This window comes from Lontra canadensis, unplaced genomic scaffold (assembly GCF_010015895.1).
Source record: "Lontra canadensis isolate GAN:19392208 unplaced genomic scaffold, GSC_riverotter_1.0 scaffold92, whole genome shotgun sequence".
In the NCBI taxonomy this organism is placed as follows: domain Eukaryota; kingdom Metazoa; phylum Chordata; class Mammalia; order Carnivora; family Mustelidae; genus Lontra; species Lontra canadensis.
The window spans coordinates 6,671,266-6,697,876 of record NW_022631086.1 but is presented as its reverse complement, the minus strand read 5'-3'; the positions used below and the strand labels follow the sequence as shown (position 1 = coordinate 6,697,876).

The 26,611-nt window shown below is 47.0% G+C and overlaps 1 protein-coding gene across 2 annotated transcripts in view; it reads right to left on the bottom strand.

The window, feature by feature from the left end:
- Window positions 1-26,054, bottom strand: part of SNX9 (sorting nexin 9) — a 105,225-nt gene extending 79,171 nt beyond the window's left edge. For both annotated transcript variants that reach the window (XM_032836439.1, XM_032836441.1), the window contains exon 1: window positions 25,964-26,054. In XM_032836439.1, the coding sequence (XP_032692330.1) occupies window positions 25,964-25,975 (12 nt within the window). In that variant the 5' untranslated portion in view covers window positions 25,976-26,054. The remainder of the gene's footprint in view (window positions 1-25,963) is intronic.
- Between the last annotated feature and the right edge of the window lie 557 nt (window positions 26,055-26,611).

The following is a 26,611-nucleotide window of genomic DNA, read 5'->3' as shown; positions in this document are numbered from 1 at the left end:
CCTTCGGCTCAGGTGATGATCTCAGGGTCCTGGGATCGAGCCCCCATCGGGCTCTCTGCTCAGCAGGGGGCCTGCTTCCCCCTCTCTCTGCCTGCCTCTCTGCCTACTCGTGATCTCTCTCTTTCTCTGTTGAATAAAAAAATAAAATCTTAAAAAAAAATTCTCGTTGTTTACTTTCCCTAAAAGATAACTGACTTTCAAAAGATTACAGACTTATTTACTTTACAGATTTCTTTATTTGAGAGAGACAGAGAGAGAGGAAGTGGGGAGACAGGCAGAGGGAGAGAATCCCCAGAATCCCCACCGAGTGCAGAGGCCACCGCGGCTTGATCCCAAGACGCACGAGATCACGACGTGAGCCGAAACCAGGACTGGGATGCGTACCCGACGGAGCGGCCCAGAGGTGCTGACCTTTAAACCGAGAACACTGCCAGTGTATTGGGGGGTTTACAGGATCAAGAAATACAACGTCCCAGCCAACCAGACAAAGGACAGGAGGGAGACGTGGGAGTACCCCGCGACTGCATTCCTCTGTGTGACACCAGAGGGTGGAGTCAGAGCGTGTAAGGCACAGGGGCATACTGCAAGCCTGAGAGCAATCAGAGGAAGAAAGGAAAAAAAGGAGAAAAAGAAACATGTATGAATAAACAGCTAATAAGCCAATGATAAAGATAAAAAGGGGTACTATTAAATAATCTTTAAAAGGAAAAGAAGAAATGGAAACAACAGGTAGATGTAGCAAATGAAGAAACAGCAAGACAGTACACGTGAGCCACAGCAAGGCAATCATCACATAGAATGTGAGGGGTCCCAACTCGGATTATGAGACACCGTTGACTGATAACAGAGCAAGACCCAGACGACATGCTGGCTAGGGACTGCCTGGAAGCCAACGGAACAGAAGACTGAGGAGTAAAAGAACGAAGCTGCAAACAGAGGCCCTCGCTGCTCTGGGGCCCCAGCTCGCATCAGGATGCAGGCGAGGGAGGGGCAGAAGAAGTGGATGCAGACGGCCCGCCAGGACGCACGCCCTCCGCCAGCTGGCTGGGAAGCCGCATCAGACACGTGCCCGAGCCCACCAGAGCTCCGGATCCCCGCACGCCTGGGGGCCCGGACGCGGGCTGTGCGTGGAAGCAGCAGGCAGGCAGGGGGCCCTGCAGAACAGCTACGCGGACACGGGTAAGGTGAGCAGGGAGGAGGGAAGGGGGACACCAGGGCCCCCTTTCTCTGAAGATAATCGGTCCTGCGTAAAGGCCAATCTGACAAAACGTACTTTAGAATGTCGTAATAAATAGGGGACAACTTCCGCTTCACAGAAGCTGGAATATCAGGTCCTGGATGCACCCTCCCACCTTTCCCAACTCAGACACGGAACAGAGTATGTGAAGCAGCAGTTTTCAGGCCATGGACAACAGGCAGCCCAGGAAAACGCTCTCTGAGAGGGGAGACAAGATTAAGCGGCCACGGGGACTGCGCGCCACAGGCTGGAAGGAAGCCAGGGCAAAGCCTGTCATCTCTGCACGGAGGACTCAAAGACAGCATTGGGGGAGGGTGGGTGGCAAAGAGGGAGCGGAAACAACTGCACAGAGACTGTGCTCTGGAGATCTGCAGAGGCGCCCTTCCTCTGAGTCTCCAGCTGAGCACTGGTCAGCACGTGCACCAAGAAAACCGCCCAAACAGGGAAGAACCACAGAAGTGAACCATCTCCAAAGTGCACTCCGGGCTGGACACAACGAGGGCTCCCAACGGCCATAGTAGAAAAGGCTTGTGACACAGGACGCTGGATAATTTATTCAGACAGATATCCCCTCCGCGGTGGGGAGAAAAGCCCCCGAGAGGCTATCCTCATCCCATCCTGCAAAACTTACAGCAAGCAGCAGAAGGGTCCAACTGTTTCCAAGGAACTTCACTCTATTCCGGAAAACGGCTCAAGAAAGTTTTGAAAAACAGGCAATTATCTAGCACCCACCAAGGTAAAATTCACCAAGTCTGGCGTCCCACCAGAAATTACCAAGCAGGAAACTAGACCCCAATGAAGAGAGGAAATCGATGGAAATCAACAAGTTCCATCATCTGTGACTCGGCTAACATTAAGCATTAAATCAGTTACTGCAACAGGTAAACATTAAAAACTACACATTAATTTCACATTATCTGAACACTGCTATAGCAGTTATTCACAACAGCCAAACCAAGTGTCCGTCAACAGTGAGGAAACCAGCACGGCGCACTACTCAGCCACACAAAGGAGTGACAGTCTTAGACACGGATGAACTTAGAAGACGTCACGCCAAGTGAAGGAAGCCAGATAGCAAAGGACGGATATCGCCGGACTCTACTTCCACAAGGCACCTCGAAGAGGCAGATGTGGAGACGGAAGCGAGCACAGGGGCTACCACAGGCTGGGAGGGGAGAGGCTGAGCTACTGTTTAGTTCCAATGCGGAGTTCCCACTCGGAAATCATTGACGGTTACGCAACACTGTGACTGTACTGAGGCCACTGAATCACACACTAAAAAATGGTTAAAATGGTAAATTTTATGGATATTTTACCCCAGTTTTGGAGCCTGCAATAAAAATGTACAATTTTGGGGGGAGGGAAATGCATGGCCCCCTAATCGCACTTTTCTTCCTTCTGCGGATTAGTCTTCTGTAGCTGATGGTTCTAGAGCACATTATAGAGCCGGCGTCTAGCACTGCTGGGACTGAAAAGTCACAGAAACAAAGGCAGGCTCCCAGAGAGGTCGACAGAAGCCTTAGAGCAGAGTAAAATACTCTCCGTACAGAAGCCTTAAAGCAGAGTAAAATACTTTCCATATGGTCACCAAGCACTGTAAAGCAGATGTGATAAGTTTTGCTGTCGATGTCTGCTACAGAGCCTCTGTGGGAGCCACCTGTAAGCCCCTGGCCTGGGCTCCACCCTCAGAAGGCAGAAGACAAAGAAAGGAAGGAAGAATTATGAGAGGCCGGGAGAAAACCTCCCTGGGGGAGCTCAGTCAGTTGAGTGTCTGACTCTTGATTTTGGCTCAGGTCCTAGTCTCAGGGTCCTGGGATCAAGCCTGGAGTTGGGCTCTGTGCTCAGTGGGCAGCCAGCTTAGGAGTCTCTCCCTCTTTCTGTCCCTTCTTCTCAAATAAATAAAGTATGTATTTTTTTAAAGGTTTATTTATTTGACAGAGAGAGCAGAAGCAGAGGGAGAGGGGAAGCCGACTCTCCAGTGAGCAGGGAGCCCAAGGCGGGACTGGATCCCAGGACCCCCACTGGGATCTTGACCTGAGCCAAAGGCAGACACTTCACCAACGGAGCCACCCAGGTGCCCAATAAAATAAAATCTTTAAAAAAAAAAAAAAAAGGGAAGAAAAGAAAAAAAGAAAGTCTCTTGGGGAACTACAGCAATCATCTGCACCTGACACCCAGGCCCACAGGGACAACGCTCCCTAAGTTCCGCTTTCCAGCCCCTCTCCCATCTCCTTCCATCATTCTCACTCATCTCCAAGCCCTCCTTTGACCAATGTTTCTCTTAGTCTAGGAAATGACGATTTTAAGAAGAGTGGCCCGTGTTCATGGCGTCTGCTGCACCTGCTCCTTGCTCTTCAAGCCTCGGGAGGCAAGCTTTGCCAGCTGGTGCCCCCAGCATGGCTCTGGCCGAGGACACCGGCAACCTTCGAACAGCTGACCCCCTGTGCCCTCCTCTCTGCGGGCCTCCTGGCTGCACTTGACTCTGCTGTCTACTCCTTCCTTCCCCAAACTTCCTCCTCTCTCTGGCTTTGCGCACGTGCCCGCTACTTCCTCCCTTTCTGCTGCCTGTCCTCTCTCAGGCTCCCTTTGGAGCCAAGCCCCCCATAAATGTGTGTGCTCCTCTGGCCCCATGCTCTCCTTACCCTATACCCACCCCGACAGGGTCATCCGCCATCTGTTTACTGATGAAGCCCAAATGTGTACAGACCTTCCCTCTTGCTTTACCTAAGTCCCATTCACCTCTCGGGTCCCAGCTTAGACTCCACTTACGGTAAGCACCCTCAGATCTCCGAGGTCTGTAACGTGCCCCTCCTGCAGACCACTGCTGGGCCTATGAGTGCCTCCTTATCCCTGTATTTACACCGCACTTTTTGCTGATTTACTTATCCGGATCCTATACTACACTGCGAGCTCCTTCTCTATCTTGTTTGGTACGACGCCTGACGGCAGGCACTCAAACAGATGCTGGATGGATGAGTTATTAATCCATTCACCACACAGCACAGCAGCTACCACCTAACAGGTGTTCAGGTGTTCGAGCTAATGAATTCTCTGCCATTTCCAAAAAAATCCAAACGCCCTCTTTCAGTGATGAGATTACAGGGGTGCACTTTTCTTGAGATGAAAAACTTCATTAGTCCAGGTTTACTGACTCAGCTCCAAGAACCAAATACAATCCTTGAACAGGCAATCATAAATCCCTCAAGTATATAAATGAGACATTACCTTGCAAAATGTCATTGCTTAGCCCTGTCACTTCTTAATGACTCTCCTAAAACTCTACCATAGTTTTGGTGAAGAATTTCCCCCCAGATCCTAGCCTTCCAGCTTAATGCCATCAGTGGCAATTCTCCGGGGACACAGGACAATCACTGGAACCGATGGCGGACAACCAGACTGAAGCTAGACAGTGGACAGGCGTTCCTGTGTCATCCAGTGTCGCAGGCGATCACCGCTGCTGGCCCCGTTCAGGGAGATACAGTGGTGAAAAGCAGGACATCGCAGCCGCCCTCCCTCAGGGCCGCTTAGCAGGAAGAGACAACCACTCAACACACAGGGCAATGCCAGCTGGTGGTGAGGAAAAGGCGAGAAGATGGGACCGAGTCACGGGCTGGTGGAGGGCTACTTTAAAGGGTTCGGGGAAGGTCACTTTGAGAGCGAAAGAATGAGGAAGCTGGCTTGTGAGGAAGCAGGATGGAGGAGGACGTAAAGGCCAGGTACGGCGGGAAGGAGTACCGTGCGCAAACACCCCAGTGAAGGGCTATTCCTGCCAAGTGGAAACACACCAGAGGGCAAGTAACACAAAGGTACGTTTACAAAAGTTTTTAAAATCAACACCTTATTTTAGCACGACTTCCTTGACGTTTCTATGCAAAAAAAACAAAAAACAAAACAAAAAACAAAACAAAAACCCAAAAGACAAAAAACCCATTATCATTCAGGAGGAAAAAGGGGATACTGTGTATATAACCTACGAATAAAACATACCCAAGAGCAGATTACAGGAATCAAGCAGGACTGAACCAGAACGGAAGACGCAGGCCCACCAGCCACATCGCTCCCGGCTCCTTCCTGGGCCCGAGCACAGATCACGACTCTCCCAGAGAGCCTGTGTGTGGCCTCTGTCCTCAGCAACGCCCTCCCAGCTCCCTCCTGCCTGCCCTCTGTCCGCAAAGCTCATCAAAATGGATGGAATTTTTTAAAAATCTATTTTTCATGGTCCTTCTTTGGTAAGTATTACATATTTTCCTGGTTTCAAAAAGATTAACCTGCAAGTATAACTCATCAAAGAAAGTCTTTTCTTAACGCCGGGTCCTCATCATAGCCATGGTTATTGTATAAAGTAAAAGACACCGAACACTGAGTTCCTAGGCCTCAGCTTTCAAACATAAAAAACGATAGGGTTAGACTAGATGACCTGCAAGTCCCTCTGGGCCTATCTGAAGAATTTCAGTGTAATATTTTACACTGGCAGGCTCTCGTGCATCCACACCGGCTAGGCAGGGGTCCGGATCCACAACAGCTACTGGGAGCTCCTTCCCTGGAACGCGGCGTCCAGCCCGACGGTCAGATGCCAAGTGACAAGCCCACTGGGGGAGGAGACGATGCCTTCGACGCGGTCTTCAGTGAGATGGACACTGGCGAGCAGCTTCGGGGGCAGCATCTGCAGACCCGGGACCCACGGTCACCGATGAAGTTCGCACTGGCGCCTGCCCCCAGCGCTTCCGCCCCGCGCGGCTCATCACAGGCAAGAAGATGCTGCCAGTAATGACGCCATCGGCAAGGACATCGCTGACCTTATCTTGGAAACTGGCCGGCCAGTGCACAGGTTTTTGGGGCTTCCTGGTTTTCCATGGCTTTGGCAGGGGGACTGGTTCCGGGTTCGCCTCCCTGCTGCTGGGAGGTCTGTCGCTCACCGCGAGCGGTCCACGCTAGAGGTCTCCATGTACCCGCCACCCCAGCCCGGGTCCCCCCAGCTGCAGCTGCACCCCACAACCCCGCCCTCACCACCCACCCTACCCCGGAGCGCTCTGACTTGCCTTCAGGGTGGCCGGCGAGCCCATCTCCGGCATGTGGAAACCCCCACACTGAACGCCGACCCTACGCTGACCTGAACAGGCTGGAAGGTCAAGCTGTGTCCTCCGTCACTGCCTCCCTCAGAGCGCCTGGGGCCCAGAATTCCAGACCAGCCTGGTGCCCCAGCCCCGCACACGCTTCCCTCTGGCCACAGACTTCTGTCATCTCTGAGAAAGCCTCCCACGGACAGCCTTCCAGCAGCGCTCACCAGTGTGCAGGCCGAGCCAGCTGGAGGGGGACACGGGACCCTCTGCGTGCAAACACACGGCCCGCTCCCTGCTGTACCGCGGCGGCTGCTGTTCCCGAGGATGTCGGCGTGGTCACTGCCACGGTCAAGGCCAAGAGCCCCATCCAGTTTGTGGACCAGGGCCTTGCTGGCTTCAAAGGCGGTGTAATTACCGGGCCCCACTGGGGGACCCAGTGGAGACCCGCGAAGCCCGGCGAGCTATGAGCGTGCGAGCACGGCCATTGCTGAGACCTGGGCTCGCCTGGGCCCAAGTTTCACCTGATGGATGCCACGTGGGCCTTTGTTCACTGGTATGTGGGGGAGGGCATGGAGGAAGGAGGGTTTTCTGGGGCCTGAGAGGACATGGATGCCCTTGAGAAGGACTGTGAAGAGGATGGTGTGCATTGTTGCAGGGGAGGGTGAGGAAGGAGGGGATACTGAGCTCTGCCCTGTGCTCTCAAGTTTATCTGTCTGTAGCAGTGCACACTCTCATATACAATTACCGACCTTTCCTCGTATACGATTACAATATACAATCATAAATATTCTCATATACAATTACCATCCATTACTCTGACGGGTCTGAATAAAGTATCTCCTGCCTTAAATGAAAAAAAAATCTTTATATTAAAATATTTCAGGAACACTACTATAGTTAAGTGAACTATACAGATCTTTAAAATTAAACGACTCAAAATGACGCTTTTCCTTCAACACCACACACACACACAGCCAGGTCACATGAGGACTGAGGGTGTCTGCTCCCAGCTGCTACCTAGATGGACAGTGGCGCTCTGAACCAGGACTTATTTTTAACAGTGGTTCCTCTTGAGGACAATTTCTCGTCTAGATTTTTACAGCTAACAGAAAACCACAAAACCAGAGCAGGTTTTTACTGTATCACAAAGCTGAGGTAGTAAAATAAGACTGCCAAAGTTAGCAAAATAAAGCACAATGCCAAGAGTGAACTTAAAGTTTCTTAAGCAGAGAACAGAAGAATGAATCGCATATGGTCACAGGAAGAGATTTAGACTACGCAGCAACCGAGAGACAGGAAGACCGTAGAAGTGAGGGACTCATAACACCTGAAGATCGAGCAGACAGGAAAGCTCCAGGGCCAGGTCCCAACAAGGCACTTCTAAGAAGCATGACATGTACCTCTAAACAGATTTCTGCCAGCTTCCTCTTTCTCCTCTTCCCGTTGGTCCTTCCTGCAAATTAGTAACATGACCAAGAGGGAAAACCAAGTGGATGAGGAAAGGTCAGTTGGACCAGCATCCCCAGGACTGAGGCAGTCACACATGTCCTTTATTTTCAAATCAGCCCTATGGGAGCAAATGACTAGGCTTCGCCAGAGGAACAGTGGCTCACACCAACCACACACACTCAGTAGCTGGCCTTGAGGTCAAATGACCAGTGAAGTGCCATCCAGTCTCTACCCTGCACCCTCCGCCCTATCGGAGCCCCTGGACTGACCTTCCTGCTGTGACCTTCCATCTTACTCTGCCACCTCTGCACGCTGCTGCAAAGCTCCCTTGATCAAACAGGCATCACTCGCACATCAAAAACTTCTAATGACACCCCATCACCTACAATCACGCTTGATTTCATTCCCTGCCATTCAAGATCCTTGATAATCTAAAAATCTCCCTGGCGCCCATGACTCTTTCTCACTCAGTAAGACACCTTCAGGATCCACGACATTCATGCCCTCTTCTTCCCTCTTCACTGGACCACGCCCCTCCCCATTTTGTTAAGGTTTTCGTCCCTCCCTCTTGTGAATCAGGTGAGGTGACCCCTTGTCTACCCCAGGGACTGATCTAGGCCAGGCCAGGGTCTCCTAGTGGTGATGCAACTTGTACTGGGGCAAGGGGAGGACGATTCTGCATAATCTCTGAGACCTTCCAGCACATCAGAAGTTTAACATGCCTGCACAGTTACAGACGAGGAACCCTAGCCCAGAGTGACTGACTAGTGGCCTGCGCTCAAAGAGCAAGAAAGAGGTGAAGCCCGGATCTCCAGCCAGGGATGTCTGATGCAAAGCCTGGCCTTTCTGGCACCCCCAAGGGACTCCTGGCTCCTACTCAGAATCATTTACTGAGTATCTACTCCTTACCACTCCACAAGGATATGCAAAGGAGCAAGGAATAGTCATCATCTTCCAAGGCTAATGGGAAAGACACACAGTGTGATCAAGAGAAGGTACTAGTAAAACAGAGGCGGCCCACAGGCGGGGAGGGTAGTCCTAGCAGGGAGGACACAAAGCAGAGGAAGCGGCAGGAGGGACGGTCCTCCCAGCTTCAGGGAGGTGGTCTGTCTTTCATTTTCGTGTTGAGTATGGTCTTGGGCCGCTGTTCTTTATTTGTTTTTGACAACACTAAAACCATAAGGTCCTCAAGGACAGAGACTATGTTGACTTTACTTTTTTTTATAGCCTCTAAGGTAAACCTAGTTCCTAAAGTTGCAAATTCTAGAAAGCAAAGAACATAGGCTAAACTGAAATGCGGAGAAAGATTACGTGCCATCACCACCAGGAGAATATATATTTTTTCATAGGATTAAGTCCACCCTTACTTCTAGAGCAGAAGGCAAGACTACTGCAGAAATGGTAACAATCAAGGTCCCTGTACTTGTAAGATCTCTAAATTTAAAGACCTATATACCATTCTCCTTTGCAAAACAGGAAAAGAAAATGGTACTCTCTTACTTTAGTAAACTACATTCTGTTGTTTTTCAGGTAATTGCCTAAAACCGTTTTCACTGAAAACGTCACAAAAGCACTTCTGATCATTGTTTAAATCATGATACAGGCCTACTGGGACAGGGATTTACTCAAGGCAGCTGGCCAAGGTAACAAGAGTAAGGGAGAAATACTGAATCCAGCATGTCCCATCAACTCTCCTCAAAGCCCACGGGTCCAGGAGAACCAGTCCAAGCCAAGCAACCCCTGGAAACCAGCCACAAACGTCAATGACGAGAGGGTCATTCTGCCTGTACCTCCTAGGATCACCTTCCCCGATTCGCCCATGCGCTCTGCGCAAAACACGCAGCCTGTGTAACTTCTGTATTTAGCGCGCTACTCCCTTTTATACGTACCGCAAGGGCTCTGAACCCTGTTTATGTAGTTGTACCGGTGGCTGCAGCTGAGCAACTAAAGTATCATTGTCTTTCACATAAGACTGTGAAAAAGGAGTCATTGTTTCTAAGAAAATGAACTGAGTGTTTGGAGGAACCTTGACAAAAAGTAAGCTGCTAAAAAGTTTACTGTCAAAGTAAACATAGCTGAGACAACAGTTAAGACAAACGGGAAATCATAATTTTTAAAAACCTAGAATTCTGTATTTACAGTGCTTTGAAACTGTTTTTAAATTCTTAAAGCTCTTTACAAGAAACTAAAAATGGAAATCATTCACAATGCATTCTGAGATTATACAAAATGGATTGCTTAGAACTCCAATCAGACCTTGGCTTTCTATCACAGGACTGGTAAATAATGGTGTATTTATGGATTCTTACGTTAAAATAAGATGGTATTTTCATTCAACACTTTCATCAACTGTTTAACCAACTACAGATATTACTTGGAAGTCACATCTGATGTAATAAATGACTACATAATCCCATTTTTCCCTAATCCTACCATTCACCCATTGCTGGCACCACCTAAAACTGCACAGAAAGACTTTCAAAGGACCTTGTCTGCTGAGGACTCTGATAAGGGCAGTGAGTTGACTAGAGGAAAGAAAGCAATGCTCAGATTCTAAAACCTGTGGTATGTTTGCTGCAAACACCCTACCTACAGCCAAATCTGCTTCAATTCACACTGGCAGAGACACACAAATGCCAATCAATAATAATTTTAACCATCGCCTAAGCATCTAGTTAACCAGATGGCACGGTCTTCATCTTAATGCATATCAAGCCATATAAATACAGTGAATTATTAACTAATGAAAATGTTTACAGGCCTGCTTACCATCAGACTGGGTATTTCAAGATATTAAGGATTTATTCTCAATTTTTAAGTATGATAGGAATCATTGCTATATGTTTAAAAAGTCTTATTTGGGGAGGCTATATATACTGCAGTATTTTTAAAAAAAAACATTTTATTTATTTGAGCGAAAGAACAAGAGCAGGGGGAGAAGCAGAGGGAGAGGGACAAGCAGACTCCACGCTGAGTGCGTAGCCTGATGCAGGGCTCGATCCCATGACCCTGAGATCATAACCTGAGCTAAAATCGAGCTGGACTGAGCCACCGAGGTGCCTCTATACTGGAAATATTTATCATGAAATAACACATCTGGAATCTGCTTCAAAAATAATAAAAGAAGGGGAAAATGGGTGAGGAAGTTCTGAAGAAAGAACACGGTCAGGAGTTGGGAGCTGTTGAGGCTGGTGATGGGTATGTACCAAGGGGGTTCACTGTACTAGTCTTCTTTTGTCTATGTTCGGAATTTTTATAAATAAAAAGTTAAAAATACTGCATCAGGCCAAACTGCTTAGACAATATCCTAAAAATCACAGACATGAAGTTTTAAAGCATAAATAATATGAAACTTCCCTAATATATTTCATTTATCCCCCCTTCACCCCCGCAGAAGAATAATCACTCACGGAACCAGGAAAAGAATAAAGATTCATTGAATCTCAAAATCCTAAGCCAGGATGGTGCCATTTCTTCTAAGCTTGTGAGAACATTCTGACCCAATTCTCGGTGTTCCCGTTGGTTTCTTACACCACTGTTCTCAAAATTGCTGAAGCTTCAGAAGTTTACTGCGTTAGCAAGCAGAGATTCCAGTTAGAGGAAGAATGATGTTGGGTAACTGATAATAAATATTTTCGTATCTGTTTAAAACCTGTCAGTCTGGAAATATTTTACTTATTGTCTGGGTGAACACTCATTAAGCCCATAGGATGATGACAGCCAAACCAACTATCCTATACTCCAAATAAGTAAGTGGCCTGACAGGTCTACGTATCTCAGTATAACCAGGAGACATCTGAGAAGTTCTACCCGATAGAATCCTGCCACCTCCTCCACCAGAAAGCAAGGTTCATGAGAGCAGGGATTTTTAATTCTTTCCTTCAATGTTGTATTCCTACTGTTCCAATGGTTTCTGGCCCATGGCAGGTGCTCCACAATGTACCGAAGGAACAGGGTGACGTGGTGACCTGCCACTGGGAGGATCCGGGGAGATGCGCCATCTGAGACCTCAGTGAACAGATGTGCTCGACTCACTCAGGCTGGGACAGCACGCTCCGTGGTCTCACTCACACTTCTGTCCTCCCTGCCTCTAGCGTTTGGCCTCGTTTCTATCTTGTTTTGATGTATGGAAGGTAAATTACCAGAAATAAGGCACGCCATGGCAAAAGAATCAAACTCAAACTGTTGGACACTGCAATTTGAGAAATTTATCCAAAGTTTTGGATAAATATGAAGCAGACAGAAAGGCTGATTGCCTCCACAGTGTAACATGAAATCAGAGAGATTTGTTTCAGCTCCCTGAATACAGTTAAGGTGGATTCTTAATCTTGGGGTCTAACAAGTTTATAACTCAGTTTATAGTTTATTTTTGCAATAATATGAATAACACCACTCGACCATAACTCTCCTTTGCTATAAGCCAGACACTTGGTAAGCCCTTTGCATGAATTTTTACTTAACTCTTGAGATAATTTGGTAGAGACAGTGTTTTTGAAATGTCATTTTTCATCCTTTGGGTTTTCGTTTCCTTTGTCTTTACTCCCACCTCCCCAACCCAAACCAGCAGTGCCCACTGCCTCAGGAGAGCGACAGGGCACGGCAGAACACTGTGGTCTTCCTGGCTGCAAGTTTCAAAGGCCCTAAGAACAGTGGGAATGCTAGGTCTGCACAGAGAACACACCTCAAAGAGACACTGCACAGGAGAGATGAGGCAAGGCCTCCGTTTCTACTGCCACCTCCACCTTCCAAACCCTGGGGTAGACATGGCAGCAAAGTCCAGAAGCAAGTCCAGAAGCAATGGTGAGCCCTGCGCAGGGCCCGCACCAGGGAACCAGAGTCCCCAGGGAAATGCAAATCGACCAGAGGGGAAGCAACAGCTATTTATTGCTTTAGGATAGAAAGTGTCTGAGCTCTGCAGAGATCTGGGTCGCACTAGAGCATGACAACAGCAAAATGGCTCCCATTCCCTCGGGCACAGCAAGGAAGTGTGGAGAGTGCAACCTCACGGAGGGCCCAGACTGTAAGAGCAAGAAAGGCCTCCCCACTGCGCAGAGAGGTGGCGGGAGGGCGAGATGGGGTCCCCCCAGGCCATGACATCAGGAGGGGATCCCCATCCTCAAATCAGACCCAAGCCTAGGCAAGAGGAGGAGGTCCAACTCCCAGATTCAAGTTCTACCTCCCCAGTAGGATGGGGACATAATTTGCTATCAATTATTAATGGAAAATAAAGTTTGTTTTTTTTTTTTTTTTACCCACCTGGACTGTGGAATTCACACTTGAGTTCATATTATTACTTGCATTTTACAGATGAGGAACCTGAAGCATTAGGTAACTTTCCAAAGTAATGTAGCTGGATTTGACTGGGATTTGAGCCGAGTTGCCATCTCTGTGCTATACCAGCACCACTGCACTGAAACACATGAACCTCACAATCACATGAAACTGACTTTATTTGTTCATTGCCCTTCTAACAGAAAACCCAACAATATCTCTCTCCTAAATAGAAAAGTTAAGGTAAAGCAAATACTAACAAGGGAAATGGGCTTTTATGCAATAATAACCTTGAATCATAGAGGGATCCCAACAACCTCAAATTTATTTTTTTAAAGATTTATTATTTTTATTTATTTTTTTTAAGATTTTATTTATTTATTTGACAGATCACAAGTAGGCAGAGAGGCAGGCAGAGAAAGAGAGGAGGAAGCAGGCTCCCTGCTGAGCAGAGAGCCCTATGCGGGGCTCGATCCCAGGACTCTGGGATCATGACCTGAGCCGAAGGCAGAGGCTTTAACCCACTGAGCCACCAAGGCGCCCCTAAAGATTTATTTATTTATTTATTTATTTATTTGAGAGAGCTAGAGAGAGCACATGCACATGTGCACGCTGAGGGGAGGGGCAGAGGGAACAGGAGAAGCAGACTCCCTGCTAATCAGGGAGCCCCACATGGGGCTTGAGCCCAGGTCGCTGAGATCATGACCTGAGGAAGGCAGACGCTTAACCAACGGCACCATCCAGATGCCCCTCAAAATTAATACATCATCCCACAAGTAACAATAATTATATAACACTATAATTTCCTGAGAAGTACATAATGTCAAAAAAGTACCATGAAGTCGTTAACATTTTTCTTTAAAGATTTTATTTATTTATTTATTTGACAGAGAGAGAGATCACAAGTAGGCAGAGAGGCGGGCAGAGAGAGAGAGACACGGGGAAGCAGGCTCTCTGCTCAGCAGGGGCTTGATCCCAGGACCCTGAGATCATGACCTGAGCTGAAGGCAGAGGCTTTAACCCACTGAGCCACCCACGCGCCCCACGTTAACAATTTTAAATGTATCCATATTTTATTAATAACACAACTGAACATATATTTTTAAAACAGAACCAGCAAAAGTGAAGAAGACACACAGTCTATGACCGCGTCTGTTCCCCTGAAGCCAGGAATCCCTAAACCCAGAATAAACCAGAGGTACTATGAACCAGGCCCATCAAACATTCCAGACGTTGTAATTAAACTGCTAACCTGGAGATCAAAAGAAGATCTGTTGGAACCACCGTGAGACTATGTCCACGACCACAGGGTTTTGGGAAGAGCCACACAGGACTCTGCGTGGCACGTGCCACTCACGGATGCCTGCAAGTGGCTTAGTGTGGTCAGTCTCAGACGAAATTTTAGATCACAATCAGAGAGACTGGAAACATCTGCTTTCTGTGAAATGTACTTTCTGTCCTGTAAGGGCAGCCGCTAATAAAGAACGCTTTAAAAGAGACCTCGGACCGAGTACGTGTCCTTATTTATCCAACACCGCTCCCCAATCCTCCAGCAGAGAAACAATCCTCCTCTGAATTATTATGACTAATGTATGTCAGAGTATTTAATGCTTTTATTTTTTTTTTAAGATTTTATTTATTTATTTGACAGAGAGACACACAGTGAGAGGGAACACAAGCAGGGGGAGTGGGAGAGGGAGAAGCAGGTTTCCTGCCAAGCAGGGAGCATGATGCCATGCGGGTCTTGATCCCAGGACCCTGGGACCATGACTTGAGCCAAAGGCAGATGCTTAACGACTGAGCCACCCAGGCGCCCCTAATGCTTTCCATTTTTACACAAACTTTTCAAACTATCGTCTCTTTATTGACACAAATTCATGTTTACTCTTAAGTTTCCAATGAAAGTCAATGCAGGAATGTGGAGGGTCTCATTTCTGACTGTGCCATCACTGTACATGGCATGTACTTCTACAGCAGCACCCGGAACATTTAAACACACTGAAGTGTCTTCCCCATTTGTCTATAAGCTCTTCCAGAGTAGAAAGATATATATGCATGGGCACTTACAGAATTTGTAAGTTCTGGGTAAAGGCTGATGAATGAAACAAACAAAACGACAACCCATGCATTTGATTTTTGTTGGCATACTTAACAATTCTCATACATATTTATATGTAATAATATTTAAATGTTAACGTTAGACAGTGAAATTTAAATGTATTCCTTCCATAATAGGATATAATGTTTACGGATCTAACAAAAGACTCTGAATGGCGTAAATGCCGACAAGATTTTAAAGTAGCTGTCTGCACCGGTCTGATTTAGACGGGTGGTAATTCTCAGAGATACCACAGGCAAGTTATGGGAACAAAGAAAGACTCTCAGTCACAAAGCTAGCCTCCAAAGCACACCTTTTTTGCCTTCATGCATGGGTCTGAGACCAATCAATTATTCAAAGGTGGACTTTCTAGTTCAGGGATTGCACTCATCCTTTTCTCTCGCTTTAATAAATTCTTTAACAAAATTCTATTTCTTTAACGCTTTTTCAGGGGCCTCAGAGTTACCTGGATAGTTAGTTCCTCAACGGAAAATAGGAAAACTGAACCTGATGCAATTCGAATTCACCAAAATTAACAGGCACATACTACACAAATAAGATTTTTTTTAAAGCTTAGATTTACGCAAATATCATAGATTATCTGATTTCTAAAATAATTTAAAAATGGGATTTTTGACACAGCAACACCCCCTTCCATGAATTAGAAAGTGTTATCATTACACAACCACATTAGGAACACACTACACAAAGCAAATAAATGAAGGCTGGTTACTGTGAACTCTAATGATACACACAGCTATTGGCTCAGTTGTTAAGCGTCTGCCTTTGGCTCAGGTCATGATTCCAGGGTCTTGCTTGGTGGGGAGCCTGCTTCTCTCTCACCCACTCCCCCTGCTTGTGTTCCCTCTCTCCCTGTCTCTGTGAAATAAATAAAGTCCTAAAAGCAACAGGAAATAGTTAATAACCAGCCCCAGCCACCTTGCCACCATAATAATCAGACACCCATTTGCATAGAATACAAATGACCCAGCAATAGGACCCTGAAAAGTTACTGAAAACCACAAGTTGACCAGAAACCAGCCTTTCCTTGAGAATACCAATCTTCTGATTTTCAGCATCACTGGACGCAGTTAAAGTCCTTGAAACAAGAAACCATACTCACTGCTCACAGGCAGGCTAGGGTGGGCGCCCCCCGCCCCCCATTTAAGAGCCCACAGGAGGTTTTCAGGATGAACCAAGAACAGAACTCAGATTCCAGCTCTTCTTTTTCCATCTTCCACAGAGTGGTTCTCAAAGTGTGGTCCCAAACTAGCAACATCAGCCTCACCTGGGAACTGGGAGAAATGCACGTTCTGGGCCCCACCTCCTGAATCCCAAACTTGGGATGTGGGGGGGGGGATGGAGCCCGGGGATCTGCAATTTAACAAGCTCGGGGGCCAGGAGGGGGGCAGAGTGCGATGCAGCTGGGGTACCACAGCTCTACCACCAGTGCCTGAAGCCTCGGAGATACGATCATAGCTCATAAAACACCCAGGCACTTTGGTTAAGAGTCCAATTTCTGTCTCAAAAGGATGCTTATTACCACTGCCATCATCTTCCTTTACAGCAGAGATTGCTAACGGGTCAGAGAAGAGGGGAGTTTGAGGAACAGTACTACTTGCATTTTAGAGACCTACCTGTTACTTTCATAATACAAACTACAGAAACAGAATGGGATATTTTTACTTATCAAAAAGGGGAATGGTTTTTAAAATGTTATAAATACTGCAGTCAAAACTAGGGGTAGTTTAAATACCAGAATTTTAAAACACAATCTCCACGTTCTTTGGTATCCTCTTGGCTTTGAATGATTAAGACAAATCAATATAAGGTAACTACAGATCTCAGTAATCTAGAAGCTACTGGGCTTTCTAGGCTGGGGAGGTAGATTGAGGACACTGAATGTGTTTTACTTAGTGGGCAGGGCAAATCACAAGACACATCAATAAATAGGCTATAAAATAGGCTATAAAATCTTCAATTTAACTCTTGATTCCAAAATCTTATGAAGATGGGGAACGCAGGAAGTGATGAAAACCCAGGCTGGCCTATTGAGAGCAAGTGGCTCTGCTTCCTTCAAGCTCCTGAAGGAAAGGGTACAGTCAGGCTGGTGAAAATTACAAAAGTATGTATAAAGCAGCAATTTTTTAAGAACTTCCGGTTCTGTGCTGGTTTTGAGTAAGTTTTTAGTTATTTTTAAAAATTTAAAAAACCATACTTTCTCCCCCGTGGAAGAAGAAAAAAATGGTGCTTCAGAAAGTAAAATAAAATTTTAAGTTTCCATTTGTAATCCTGCATGCATTAGCATTTTTCTACTGAAGTGCCACTTACTATTTATAAGCATTAATTAAAAACACTTTTTTCATCTTAGTATAATTCAAAGCAAATTAACAGAAGGTGGTTAAGTTTGGAAATCTGTGTTCAGGGCCCGGTTAATGACAATAAGCTTTTAAATCGGAAAAAAAAAATGAACTTGGTTTCTTCCTCATTACAAAAGCAACAAATACTCACTACTCAAAATCTTGAGAATTCAAAACAGGTTGAAAGATGAAAAGGAAGGTCCTGAGTGCAGCCACCACGAAAGAGACAAACTGCATTAACACGAAGATCCGCATTTTCCAGCCCTCTTCTGTGATTTTGGGTTGGAGAATACACTTAAACTGACATTTAACTGCTGCGTTTCAAATAGCTCATTAGTTTTTGACTGCCCACGCTCTCAGGCAAGGATCCAGATGTTAGCAGCCTTCCTCCCAGCACACGGAGGCACAGAGAGGCTGTGGAGTATCTGCTGAACTGGGCGGCTTGGATCCTACAGCAGAGTCTGGTCACGCACACTGCCAAGATGTGTCATAGACATATCTTCAAAGTGACTGTTGTGATAGATAAGGGTAAAAACTGACTCCTTGAACTAAAGAAAAAAACAGGCATTTTGAGACATGGTTCCTTAGAAAGCCCTGTGGGCTAGAGTGCCTGCACCAGGAGCCGCCACTGTGAAGGGAGAAAGCCTGCGGTCCAGGAGCCAGAACTCTGGGAAGTGCTCTCTGAGGCTAGGATGAGGTGATACACGCAGTCATCCCAAGCGGTCATCCCAAGTGTGGTGGAGGGCCTGGGACTGAGCTCGTTCAGAAGTCACAGGAAGGAGGCCTGGAATGAGGACAGGTAACAGCTCCCAGATGAATGGGGCATTTTTCACTCCTGAAGTTTACAAGTCTTTCTGACGTCAAGAACCACCACCAACAGGTGATTTTGCCTCTTGCCTCTGCAGGTAATGATACCACAGGACTCCACTTTCAGAGACTAAAAATAGCTTAGAAGAATTGAGTCATACTGAGTAACATCCTCAGGCACTGTATTTACAATATCGAAAAATGAATAAGCAGGGCTAAACCCATCATGTGCTTTTAATAGTCAACAAGGGGAGGGGAAAGAAAAGAAACCCTGACTGGAAAGTCAAATATGCCCACAGTCTGTTATTTTGATCGCTTGACTTAAGGTCTGGTTTCCCCTAAAATGCGTTAACTACCTTACTTTTTCACATTTTTCCCTCCAAAGAGGAGACTACTCTATGTGTGCACATATTCCCTTCCATCACTTTGTGGTCTGTTACAAAGAATGCTGTGACTTGGGGCACCTGACTGGTTCAGATGGTGAAGCGTCTGTGTTCAGTTCAGGTCATGATCCCAGCGTCCTGGGATCAAGCCCCACCTGGGGCTTCCTGCCTGGCGGGGAGCCTGCTCTCCCTCTCCCTGCTGCTCCCCCTTCTTGTGCTCACTCGCTCTCATTCTCTCCCTCTCTCTCATCAAATAAATTAAAAATCTTAAAAAAAAAAAAAAAAAAAAAGAATCCCATGACTTGGGAGAGAGCCTAGATGGCTCAATCCTTTAAGCGTCTGACTCTTGATTTTGGCTCAGGTCATGATCTCAGAGTCCTGAGCTGGAGCCCCACAATGAGCTCTGCACTAAGTGGGGACCCTGCTAGAAGATCCTCTCTCCCTCTGTCCCTCCCCCCATGTGCGCACTCTCTCAAATAAACAAATCTAAAAAAAACAAAACAAAAAAAACGTGACTTGGATTTTGTTCCAGCACACATGGCAGGCCAACACCCTGAACCACTGTGCTGAATAAAATATAAAATCAAAAGACACACAAACACACACCTTTTAAAACACATTACTGAGTCAGCACAAAAAGAAAGCCCTCTAGAGAGGTCACAGAGGAACAGAGCAGAAACCCTTGGAGAAAAGTATGTGCTGAGACAGGATTCCACTCTAGGAGTCTCCTCCAGACCCTGAGACCCCAGAGACCCTGAGTTTGAGTCTGTATGCAGAAGGCATACTAGGACAGGTATAAGAGAGAGATGCCTGTGTTAAGCTAGACACTGGCACCCCAAAAGAACTTCGGTATGGGGAACCTGGGTGGCTCAGGGAGTTAAAGCCTCTACCTTCGGCTCGAAGGATCGAGCCCTGCATCAGGCTCTCTGCTCAGCAGGAGCCTGCTTCCCCCCTTCTCTCTCTGCCTACTTGTGATCTCTCTCAAATAAATTAAAAAAAAAAAAAAAAAAAAAAAGGACTTCGGTATAAGGGGAACAGAGAAAATCTGTCATTCCAAAGTGGGCAGCAAGGAAAACTGTTTTATCAGTAGAGGAACAAGGAAATTTCCCCCTGACATCCAAGGTATTTCTGCTACCAGAATGGCTAGAAGAACACAGAGGCAGGAATTAAAGTGGCCACAAGAATGTAGTGTCCCCAGGAGACCAGCATAAGCAAAGACAAATTCCCCCCGGAAGACTATGACTTCAATCTGGGTATCAGAACTCCCTCAGATGAGGTTCCAAGGAAAATGAGCAACTCACAGGAGGAAAAAAACAAAACAAAAACAACAAAAAACACAAACATACATGACACACAAGAAAACAAGGCACCATGAGTAAGAGTGAACAGACACAGATGGCTGGGTAAGACTGCAGACACCAGAAGAGACACAAACCATAAATGTTTAAGATGCTTAACAGAAGCTTAAATGTATGAGCAAAGCCTAAGACTATAAATGACCAAGCACATTTGAAAGAGAACCAAATGTAATTTCTAAAAACAGAAGAGAACGGAAATAAAAGTAGTGGATAAAAGATCAGATGAGGCCCAAAGAAAGAGAGTATTGAACCAAAGGTAAGAGCCACAGAAATGACCCAGAATGCAGCACAAAGAGAAAGAACATGGCACGCTGAAGTACCAAGTTAGAGGTCTGCTGGCCACTGTCATGCTAGTTCGAGTTCCAGTGAGAAAGAACGGGGACGAGGCATGTTTGTGGAATAATCATTTCTGGGAACTCTCTACAATGGCTACATTACCCATGTGTAGCTATTTGGTTAAAATTTACAATAGTTCCTCAGTCACACTAACCACATTTCAAAATCTCGTTAGCCACACGTGTCAGGCAGCTGCCATGTGGGACTGCACAAACGTAGAATATTTCCATGGTCATGGAAAGTTCCATGAGTTCCAGAAAGTTCTAGAAAAGTTCCACACTATTCTACTGAAATTCCACTGAAATTCCCATCCTCAGAGCCAACATACCCAATAAACTTCATGTAATGTCAACACCATCCACACAAGGATGGACTGTGGTAACACTGCAAGGTAGGAATGCTACCCAGAAAGTCTTGAAAACAGGCAGAGAGAGGAGTCAGGCCATCTTAAAGAAACAACATGAGACTGCTAACTTCTTAGGAGTAACTTGGAGTAACTTGGAGAGCCCAAGGAAGACAGGGGACCATCACCTGCAAATAGGCTGAGAGAAAACACTGTCAACCTAGAAACCTATCTTTCAAGGATAAGGCAAAAATACATTTCCACACACAAAAGATTACCAACAACAAATCTTCCCCAATGGAAATTCCAAAGAATCCACTTTAACCAGAAGGAGTATTATCCCAGAAAGGAGGACTGGAATGTAAACAGAAATAATAAGCAAAGATATGGTAAAATCCAATTAAATCTAAATAAACATTAGCTCTATAAAAAAATGAAAAGAATGTCTAATTTCTGAGGGAAAAGACAGAATTCTAGTACTGGCAGTAACTGACCATACTGGGACACATGATCAGAGTTACGTATCTGAAGACCTTTTTGTAATACAGAAGGAGGGTAATGATGGTGAGTAACTTCGAACTTTAACTTAGAAATGGTAACATACATGCTTATGATAACCACTGGAAAAAAACTGGTATATAGGACAAATCTTCCAAACAGCTGGGGAGGGGACGGGTAGAATAAAAGGAAGAGGGAAAAAAATCCTCTTTTAGTCCAGAAGATGGTAGCCAGAAACCCAAACACATCAGTGAACACAAGTAAAAGCAGACAAAACTCTCTAGTCACAAAGGTCACCGGACCAGCTACAGAGGTTAAATTCAGCCATAGGCTCTTACATACCAGGCAAATACTTACCAAAAGAAAGCTAGTGAGGGGCGCCTGGGTGGCTCACTGGGTTAAAGCCTCTGCCTTCCGCTCAGGTCATGATCTCAGGGTCCTGGGATCAAGCCCCACATCGGGCTCTCTGCTCAGCGGGGAACCTGCTTCCCTTCCTCTCTCTCTGCCTGCCTCTCTGCCTACTTGTGATCTCTGTCTGTCAAATAAATAAATAAAAAATGTTAAAAAAAAAAAAAAAAAGAAAGAAAGCTAGTGAAACCACATTAACTTTAGACAAACTGTCCTTAGGAAAAAACACACTGAAGATAAAGAGGGTCCCTACACACTGAAAAAAACTCAATTCACCTGGAAGATGATACTACTTTGAAACTTAGAGAAATATTTTTTGAAGATTTTATTTATTTGAGAGGGAGAGCACGAGTGGGTGCAATGGGAGAGGGAGAGAGAGAGGGAGAGGGAGAAGCAGGCTCCCCACTGAGCTGGGAGCCTGATGCAGGGCTTGATCCCAGGACCTTGGTATCATGACCTGAGCTGAGGGCAGACACGTAATGGACTGAGCCAACCAGGGGCACTAGCACCCTAAACTTAGAGATTTTTTTAGAACACCATCTTAATTAACATCTCCATCAAGTAGACAAAAGATCAGCTAGATACAACAGAGCATGTAGTTTGTAAGGATACAGATATGAACAACACAGTCAATAAATCCAATCTAATGGTCATACACAGAACACACACATTGAGTAGTGGATATACATATTCTTTTTAGAACAGGTGGCACATTTATGAAGGAGACCATAGGACAGGTACAAAGTTAGCCTCAACAAATTTTTAGTTATAGTATGACTATCAATCAGATTCCCTGTTCACTATGCAATTAAGTTAGAAATCATTAACAAAAAGACAAATAGGAACACCCTCTACTTTTGGAAATCAAACACACTTCTAACCACCAGGGGTTACAGTCTCAGAAGTATGAGGTCTGTTTTAAGTATCTGAAAACAGAAGAACCAATTCCTCATTAGTAAAACCGAATTGTTAGATTTTAAAAAGATTTCTAATACCTGAACTATAGATGTGTACTTTCCATTGTGCATGTATACCTAAAAAGGAAAAGTTTGCTAACACAAGATTACGGGCGCCTGGGTGTCTCAGTCGGTTAAAGGTGTGTCTTCAGCTCAGGTCATGATCTCAAGGTCCTGGGACTGAGCCCCACATCGGGCTCCCTGCACAGTGGGGACATTTAAAACTTACTTTTATACAAAATTAAATAGTTAGCATTTTCTACAGTGTTTTTAAAAAACGATCAAATCCACCATTAATCCTTAAGGCTTAACATTAGATTTGAATAGAAAGAATTCTATTCTGTCACTCAAATAAAGAGGTTTTTGCTCAGGAGAGACTATAAAAGATGCTTTTTACTGTTCTCACTAATGTATATCATTGAACAGACCTGAGCAATTCACTCGTTTCCTACCAGTATTTTCAATACTCCACATCCACTCAATTCAACCAAGCACTACCACAAATATTTCACTTCAGATGCTGGAGATAGAAAGAAAAGAAAAAAAGTGTATCCAGGACTCCCAGAGTCTTGTTAAAATGATTACTCCTGAAAGTGACTATGTAAGCACAAAAGGAACCAACTTAGTTACCAAAGGTTAACTCTGACATGGAAATTACAGCTAAATTATACAGCCATGGATTAACTTCCATTAACTATTTTCATGCTCCTTTTGATATATGTGGGCCAAAAATTTTTTTTTCTTTCCCAAGATTTAATAAATAAGACTTAATTTACTCCCAAATCCACATGGGATTGTGATTAAAATACAACCTTCCGAGGTTTTCAGTAGAAGCCAAGACTTCACAGGCTAATATCAGCCCCGCACCGCATTTGTTAAGGGAGATAAGATTGGAGTCAGAATAAAGTACCTGCTTACAACTGAATTCAGCATCCTCCTGAGTAGCGATTAGAAAAAAAGAAGATAATCCCTTTAAAATGTGCGGTTACTGATTAACTTTCTTTGGCAGAGAAGAACTGCCCAATTAAAGTTTTTTTTCTAAAAGATAATTTCTTTCCATTGTGAACATGCCAGATTTTAAAATTCACGACAGTTCAAAGATAACTGCATCTGTAAAAAATAAATCAGAGCAATACATAAGAATATTAGTTCTGGAAAGAACAGAGGCCATTCTCTGGTAAATTCAAAGGGAAACTCACACCACCCAACCCAGCCAGATACTGTGTTTGTTTTTCATCACTTGAGGCTTGCAGCCAGAGTTCAAGTGCCACAGAAAGCTGAAATTTCATAAAAAGTTAGAAGTTATTACCGAGTGCGTTCTCACCACCGACCCAACTAAAGCAAGGAAAGGAAAAACCCCGAACTACTCAGATGTCAGCAAAGGCAGGGGTGTGGTTGCAGGGGGGAGGAAAACAAGGACAACTCTCCTCCCCGGTAACAATGGGGAAAAAAGAGAGAGAGAGAGACTGGTTTGACACAAGGATCACCAGGAAGTAGGAAGACCAGAAATCGGAGTTAGGGTCCTCTTTTAACACGTGCTTCTCTGCTCTTCCTTTGCTTTTTAAGTTGGAAGTGGCTTGCCATCCTGTGAATGTGGAGATGAATCCCATGGGGCAGAGTGATTAGAAAGGAAACAGACTTGGAATCACAGGAATTTACCTCCAGAGTGGCGTAGGTAATAAGGTAGGAAGGGCTGACACGTGCTTTAAGGCTTGGTTTAGGGAGGACACATGCAATTCAAGTTTAGTACAAGGATCACTGTTCTTTTCACCTTTACAGAAAAACTAAGTTCAGTTTTAACTATCAAGTTTTCATTATGCGTACCTCACTCGCGGCTAACCCTAACGCTAGCCCTACTGAATGGGCCCAGTACCAGCCCTGAGATCAGAGTGCAAAACACCACAACACTGACCTCCACTGAACACACATCTACCCCGAACAGCTTTTAAGGTTGCAAGATGAGTGCAAAACAGGACGTGTAATTGGTCATTTCTGGGATGTTTGGCAACAAACCTCAAAATCAGATTTCCTTAGAGATCCTTGACTCCAGTTTTGTTTTTAAAAAAAGATCAACACAAAATTATCTAGGTTAAAAAGGGTGGACCACATCTAACGAAACCAAGGAAGAGCACAGCCATTAATGTATTAATAAGCAGGTAATTATTTCTGTAAGAGCAGACGACAGGTTCCCTGGAGGAAAATCTCCATTTAAAAAAAAACCAAACACTGCACCTTGGCAGATTCAGAAGCACAAACTGTAACAGGCTGAAATAACATAAGACAATCTGATCTTTCAAAGGGATTTCAAACTGTATATCCCTTCCTAAATTACCCCGGATCCCAAAACAAAAACCCAACAACAACAACAATAACAACAACAAATAAGGTTTTACCCAACCCAAAGGCTCAGAGATTTCAAACATAAAGATGGAAGAGGGTGCCGGCGCTGAAAAAAAGGCGACATCACAGAAACTATTTGCTAAAGTCAAGCCATTCCTCAAACCACATGGCTAGCTCTAGGAGGGGTCTCCCACTAGGAGTCCTCGGCGACTGTGACTTTCCCAGTTACCACTTTGCAGGAAGAACTAAAGAAAACGCCCCAGGAAAGGCAGGCGTGGAGGGTGACTCCTGGACGCTCAGGTAGCAAAGGGTGACCGCTCCGGCCCCGAACAATACCCTAAAAGCAGCAAACCACCACTTCTGGCCAATTACCAAGCTCGAGTCAAAGTTCCACCACGTAACCGGGGCCTGTGCCTTTTTTCAAGCGAACTCGTTACTGAAAGCACAGTCATTTCCCTCTTTGTATTTTCTTCACGCTGGAAATGCCATTCAAACCGAAAAGGTAGCAAAACAAAAAAAGAAAAACACAAGAAAAATGAAGGAAGTGGAGACGCGGGGCGTTCAGTCCGCCTCGTCCCTCCAGCGGGAGCGCGAGCCCGCGGGCCGTCCTGTGAAATGCCCCGTGCTCCCCGGCGGGGCTCGGGTCCCCCCAAAAGCGGCCGGCGCGGCCGGGGTCCCACCCTCCGGCGGAGGGAGGGGCGCTCCCCGCGGCGGCGGCGGCGGCGGGCAGTGGCCGCCACTCGCGGCAGGACCCGGGGATCCCGAGGGCCGGGCGGCTGCCCGGAGCGGGCTCCCGGGCTGCGGGAACTTTCCCTTGCTCCCGCCCGGCCGCAGCCCGCGCTCCGGCGCAAACTTCGCAGACGGCGCCGCGGGCGTCCGGGGGTCCCACCCGAGACCCTCCCGCGCCGCGAGCCGAGCCCCCGAGCGCCCAGCCCCGCGTGACCGGTCCGGCGGACTGTCGCTGGGCCCCGCCGCCGCCGCCCGCGCCCCCGGCCCCGACCCTCCCCGCGCCGCTGCGGGCCCGAGCGGCCGACCGGGCCTGCGCCGCGCGCCCCTCACCTTGGTGGCCATGGCGGGCGGCTCCCGCGGCCCGGGACGACCGGCTCCTCTCCGGCGCCGCGGCTGTCGGCCCCAGGCGGGCGAGGGCGGCGGCGGCTACGGCTGGGCCCCGGCGCGGCGGCGGCGGTGGCTCCGCCTCGGCCCCGAGTCTCGGCGCTCAGGCCCCGCCGCTGGGCGCTCGGCGACTTCGGCCGCCGCCCGCTCCTCCAGTTCCTGAAACTCCCCGGCTGTGCGGCTCCCGCCCCTGCCGGCCGAGCCTCCCATTTACCGCGGCGTGCGCGGCGCGGCCGGCGGAAGCGCGCCCGGTGCCCTCGGCCGGCCCGGCCTCCTCTCCCACTTTCCGCCCCCGCCCCGCGCCGCCGCCCCGGCCCGCGCCGCCGCCGCCGTCGTCGCCGCCGCCGCCGGGCGCCCTTTGTTCCGGCGCCCGCCGCGTCCCGGGAGGCGGCCGGGCCGGGTCGGCGCCCCGCGTGGCTGCCCGCGGGAAAACTTCAAGGGCCTGAGGACTCGCCTGCGTCCCCCCGCCTGAAGGACCGGCCCGACGGGGTCTCGCAGACAGCGCGGTGGGCGGCGGCTGAAGTTTCTTGTGCCCGGTGCTCCAAGATCAGTAATAACTACGCGCCCCCCTGGCAGGGCCCGAGTCGCCCGCGG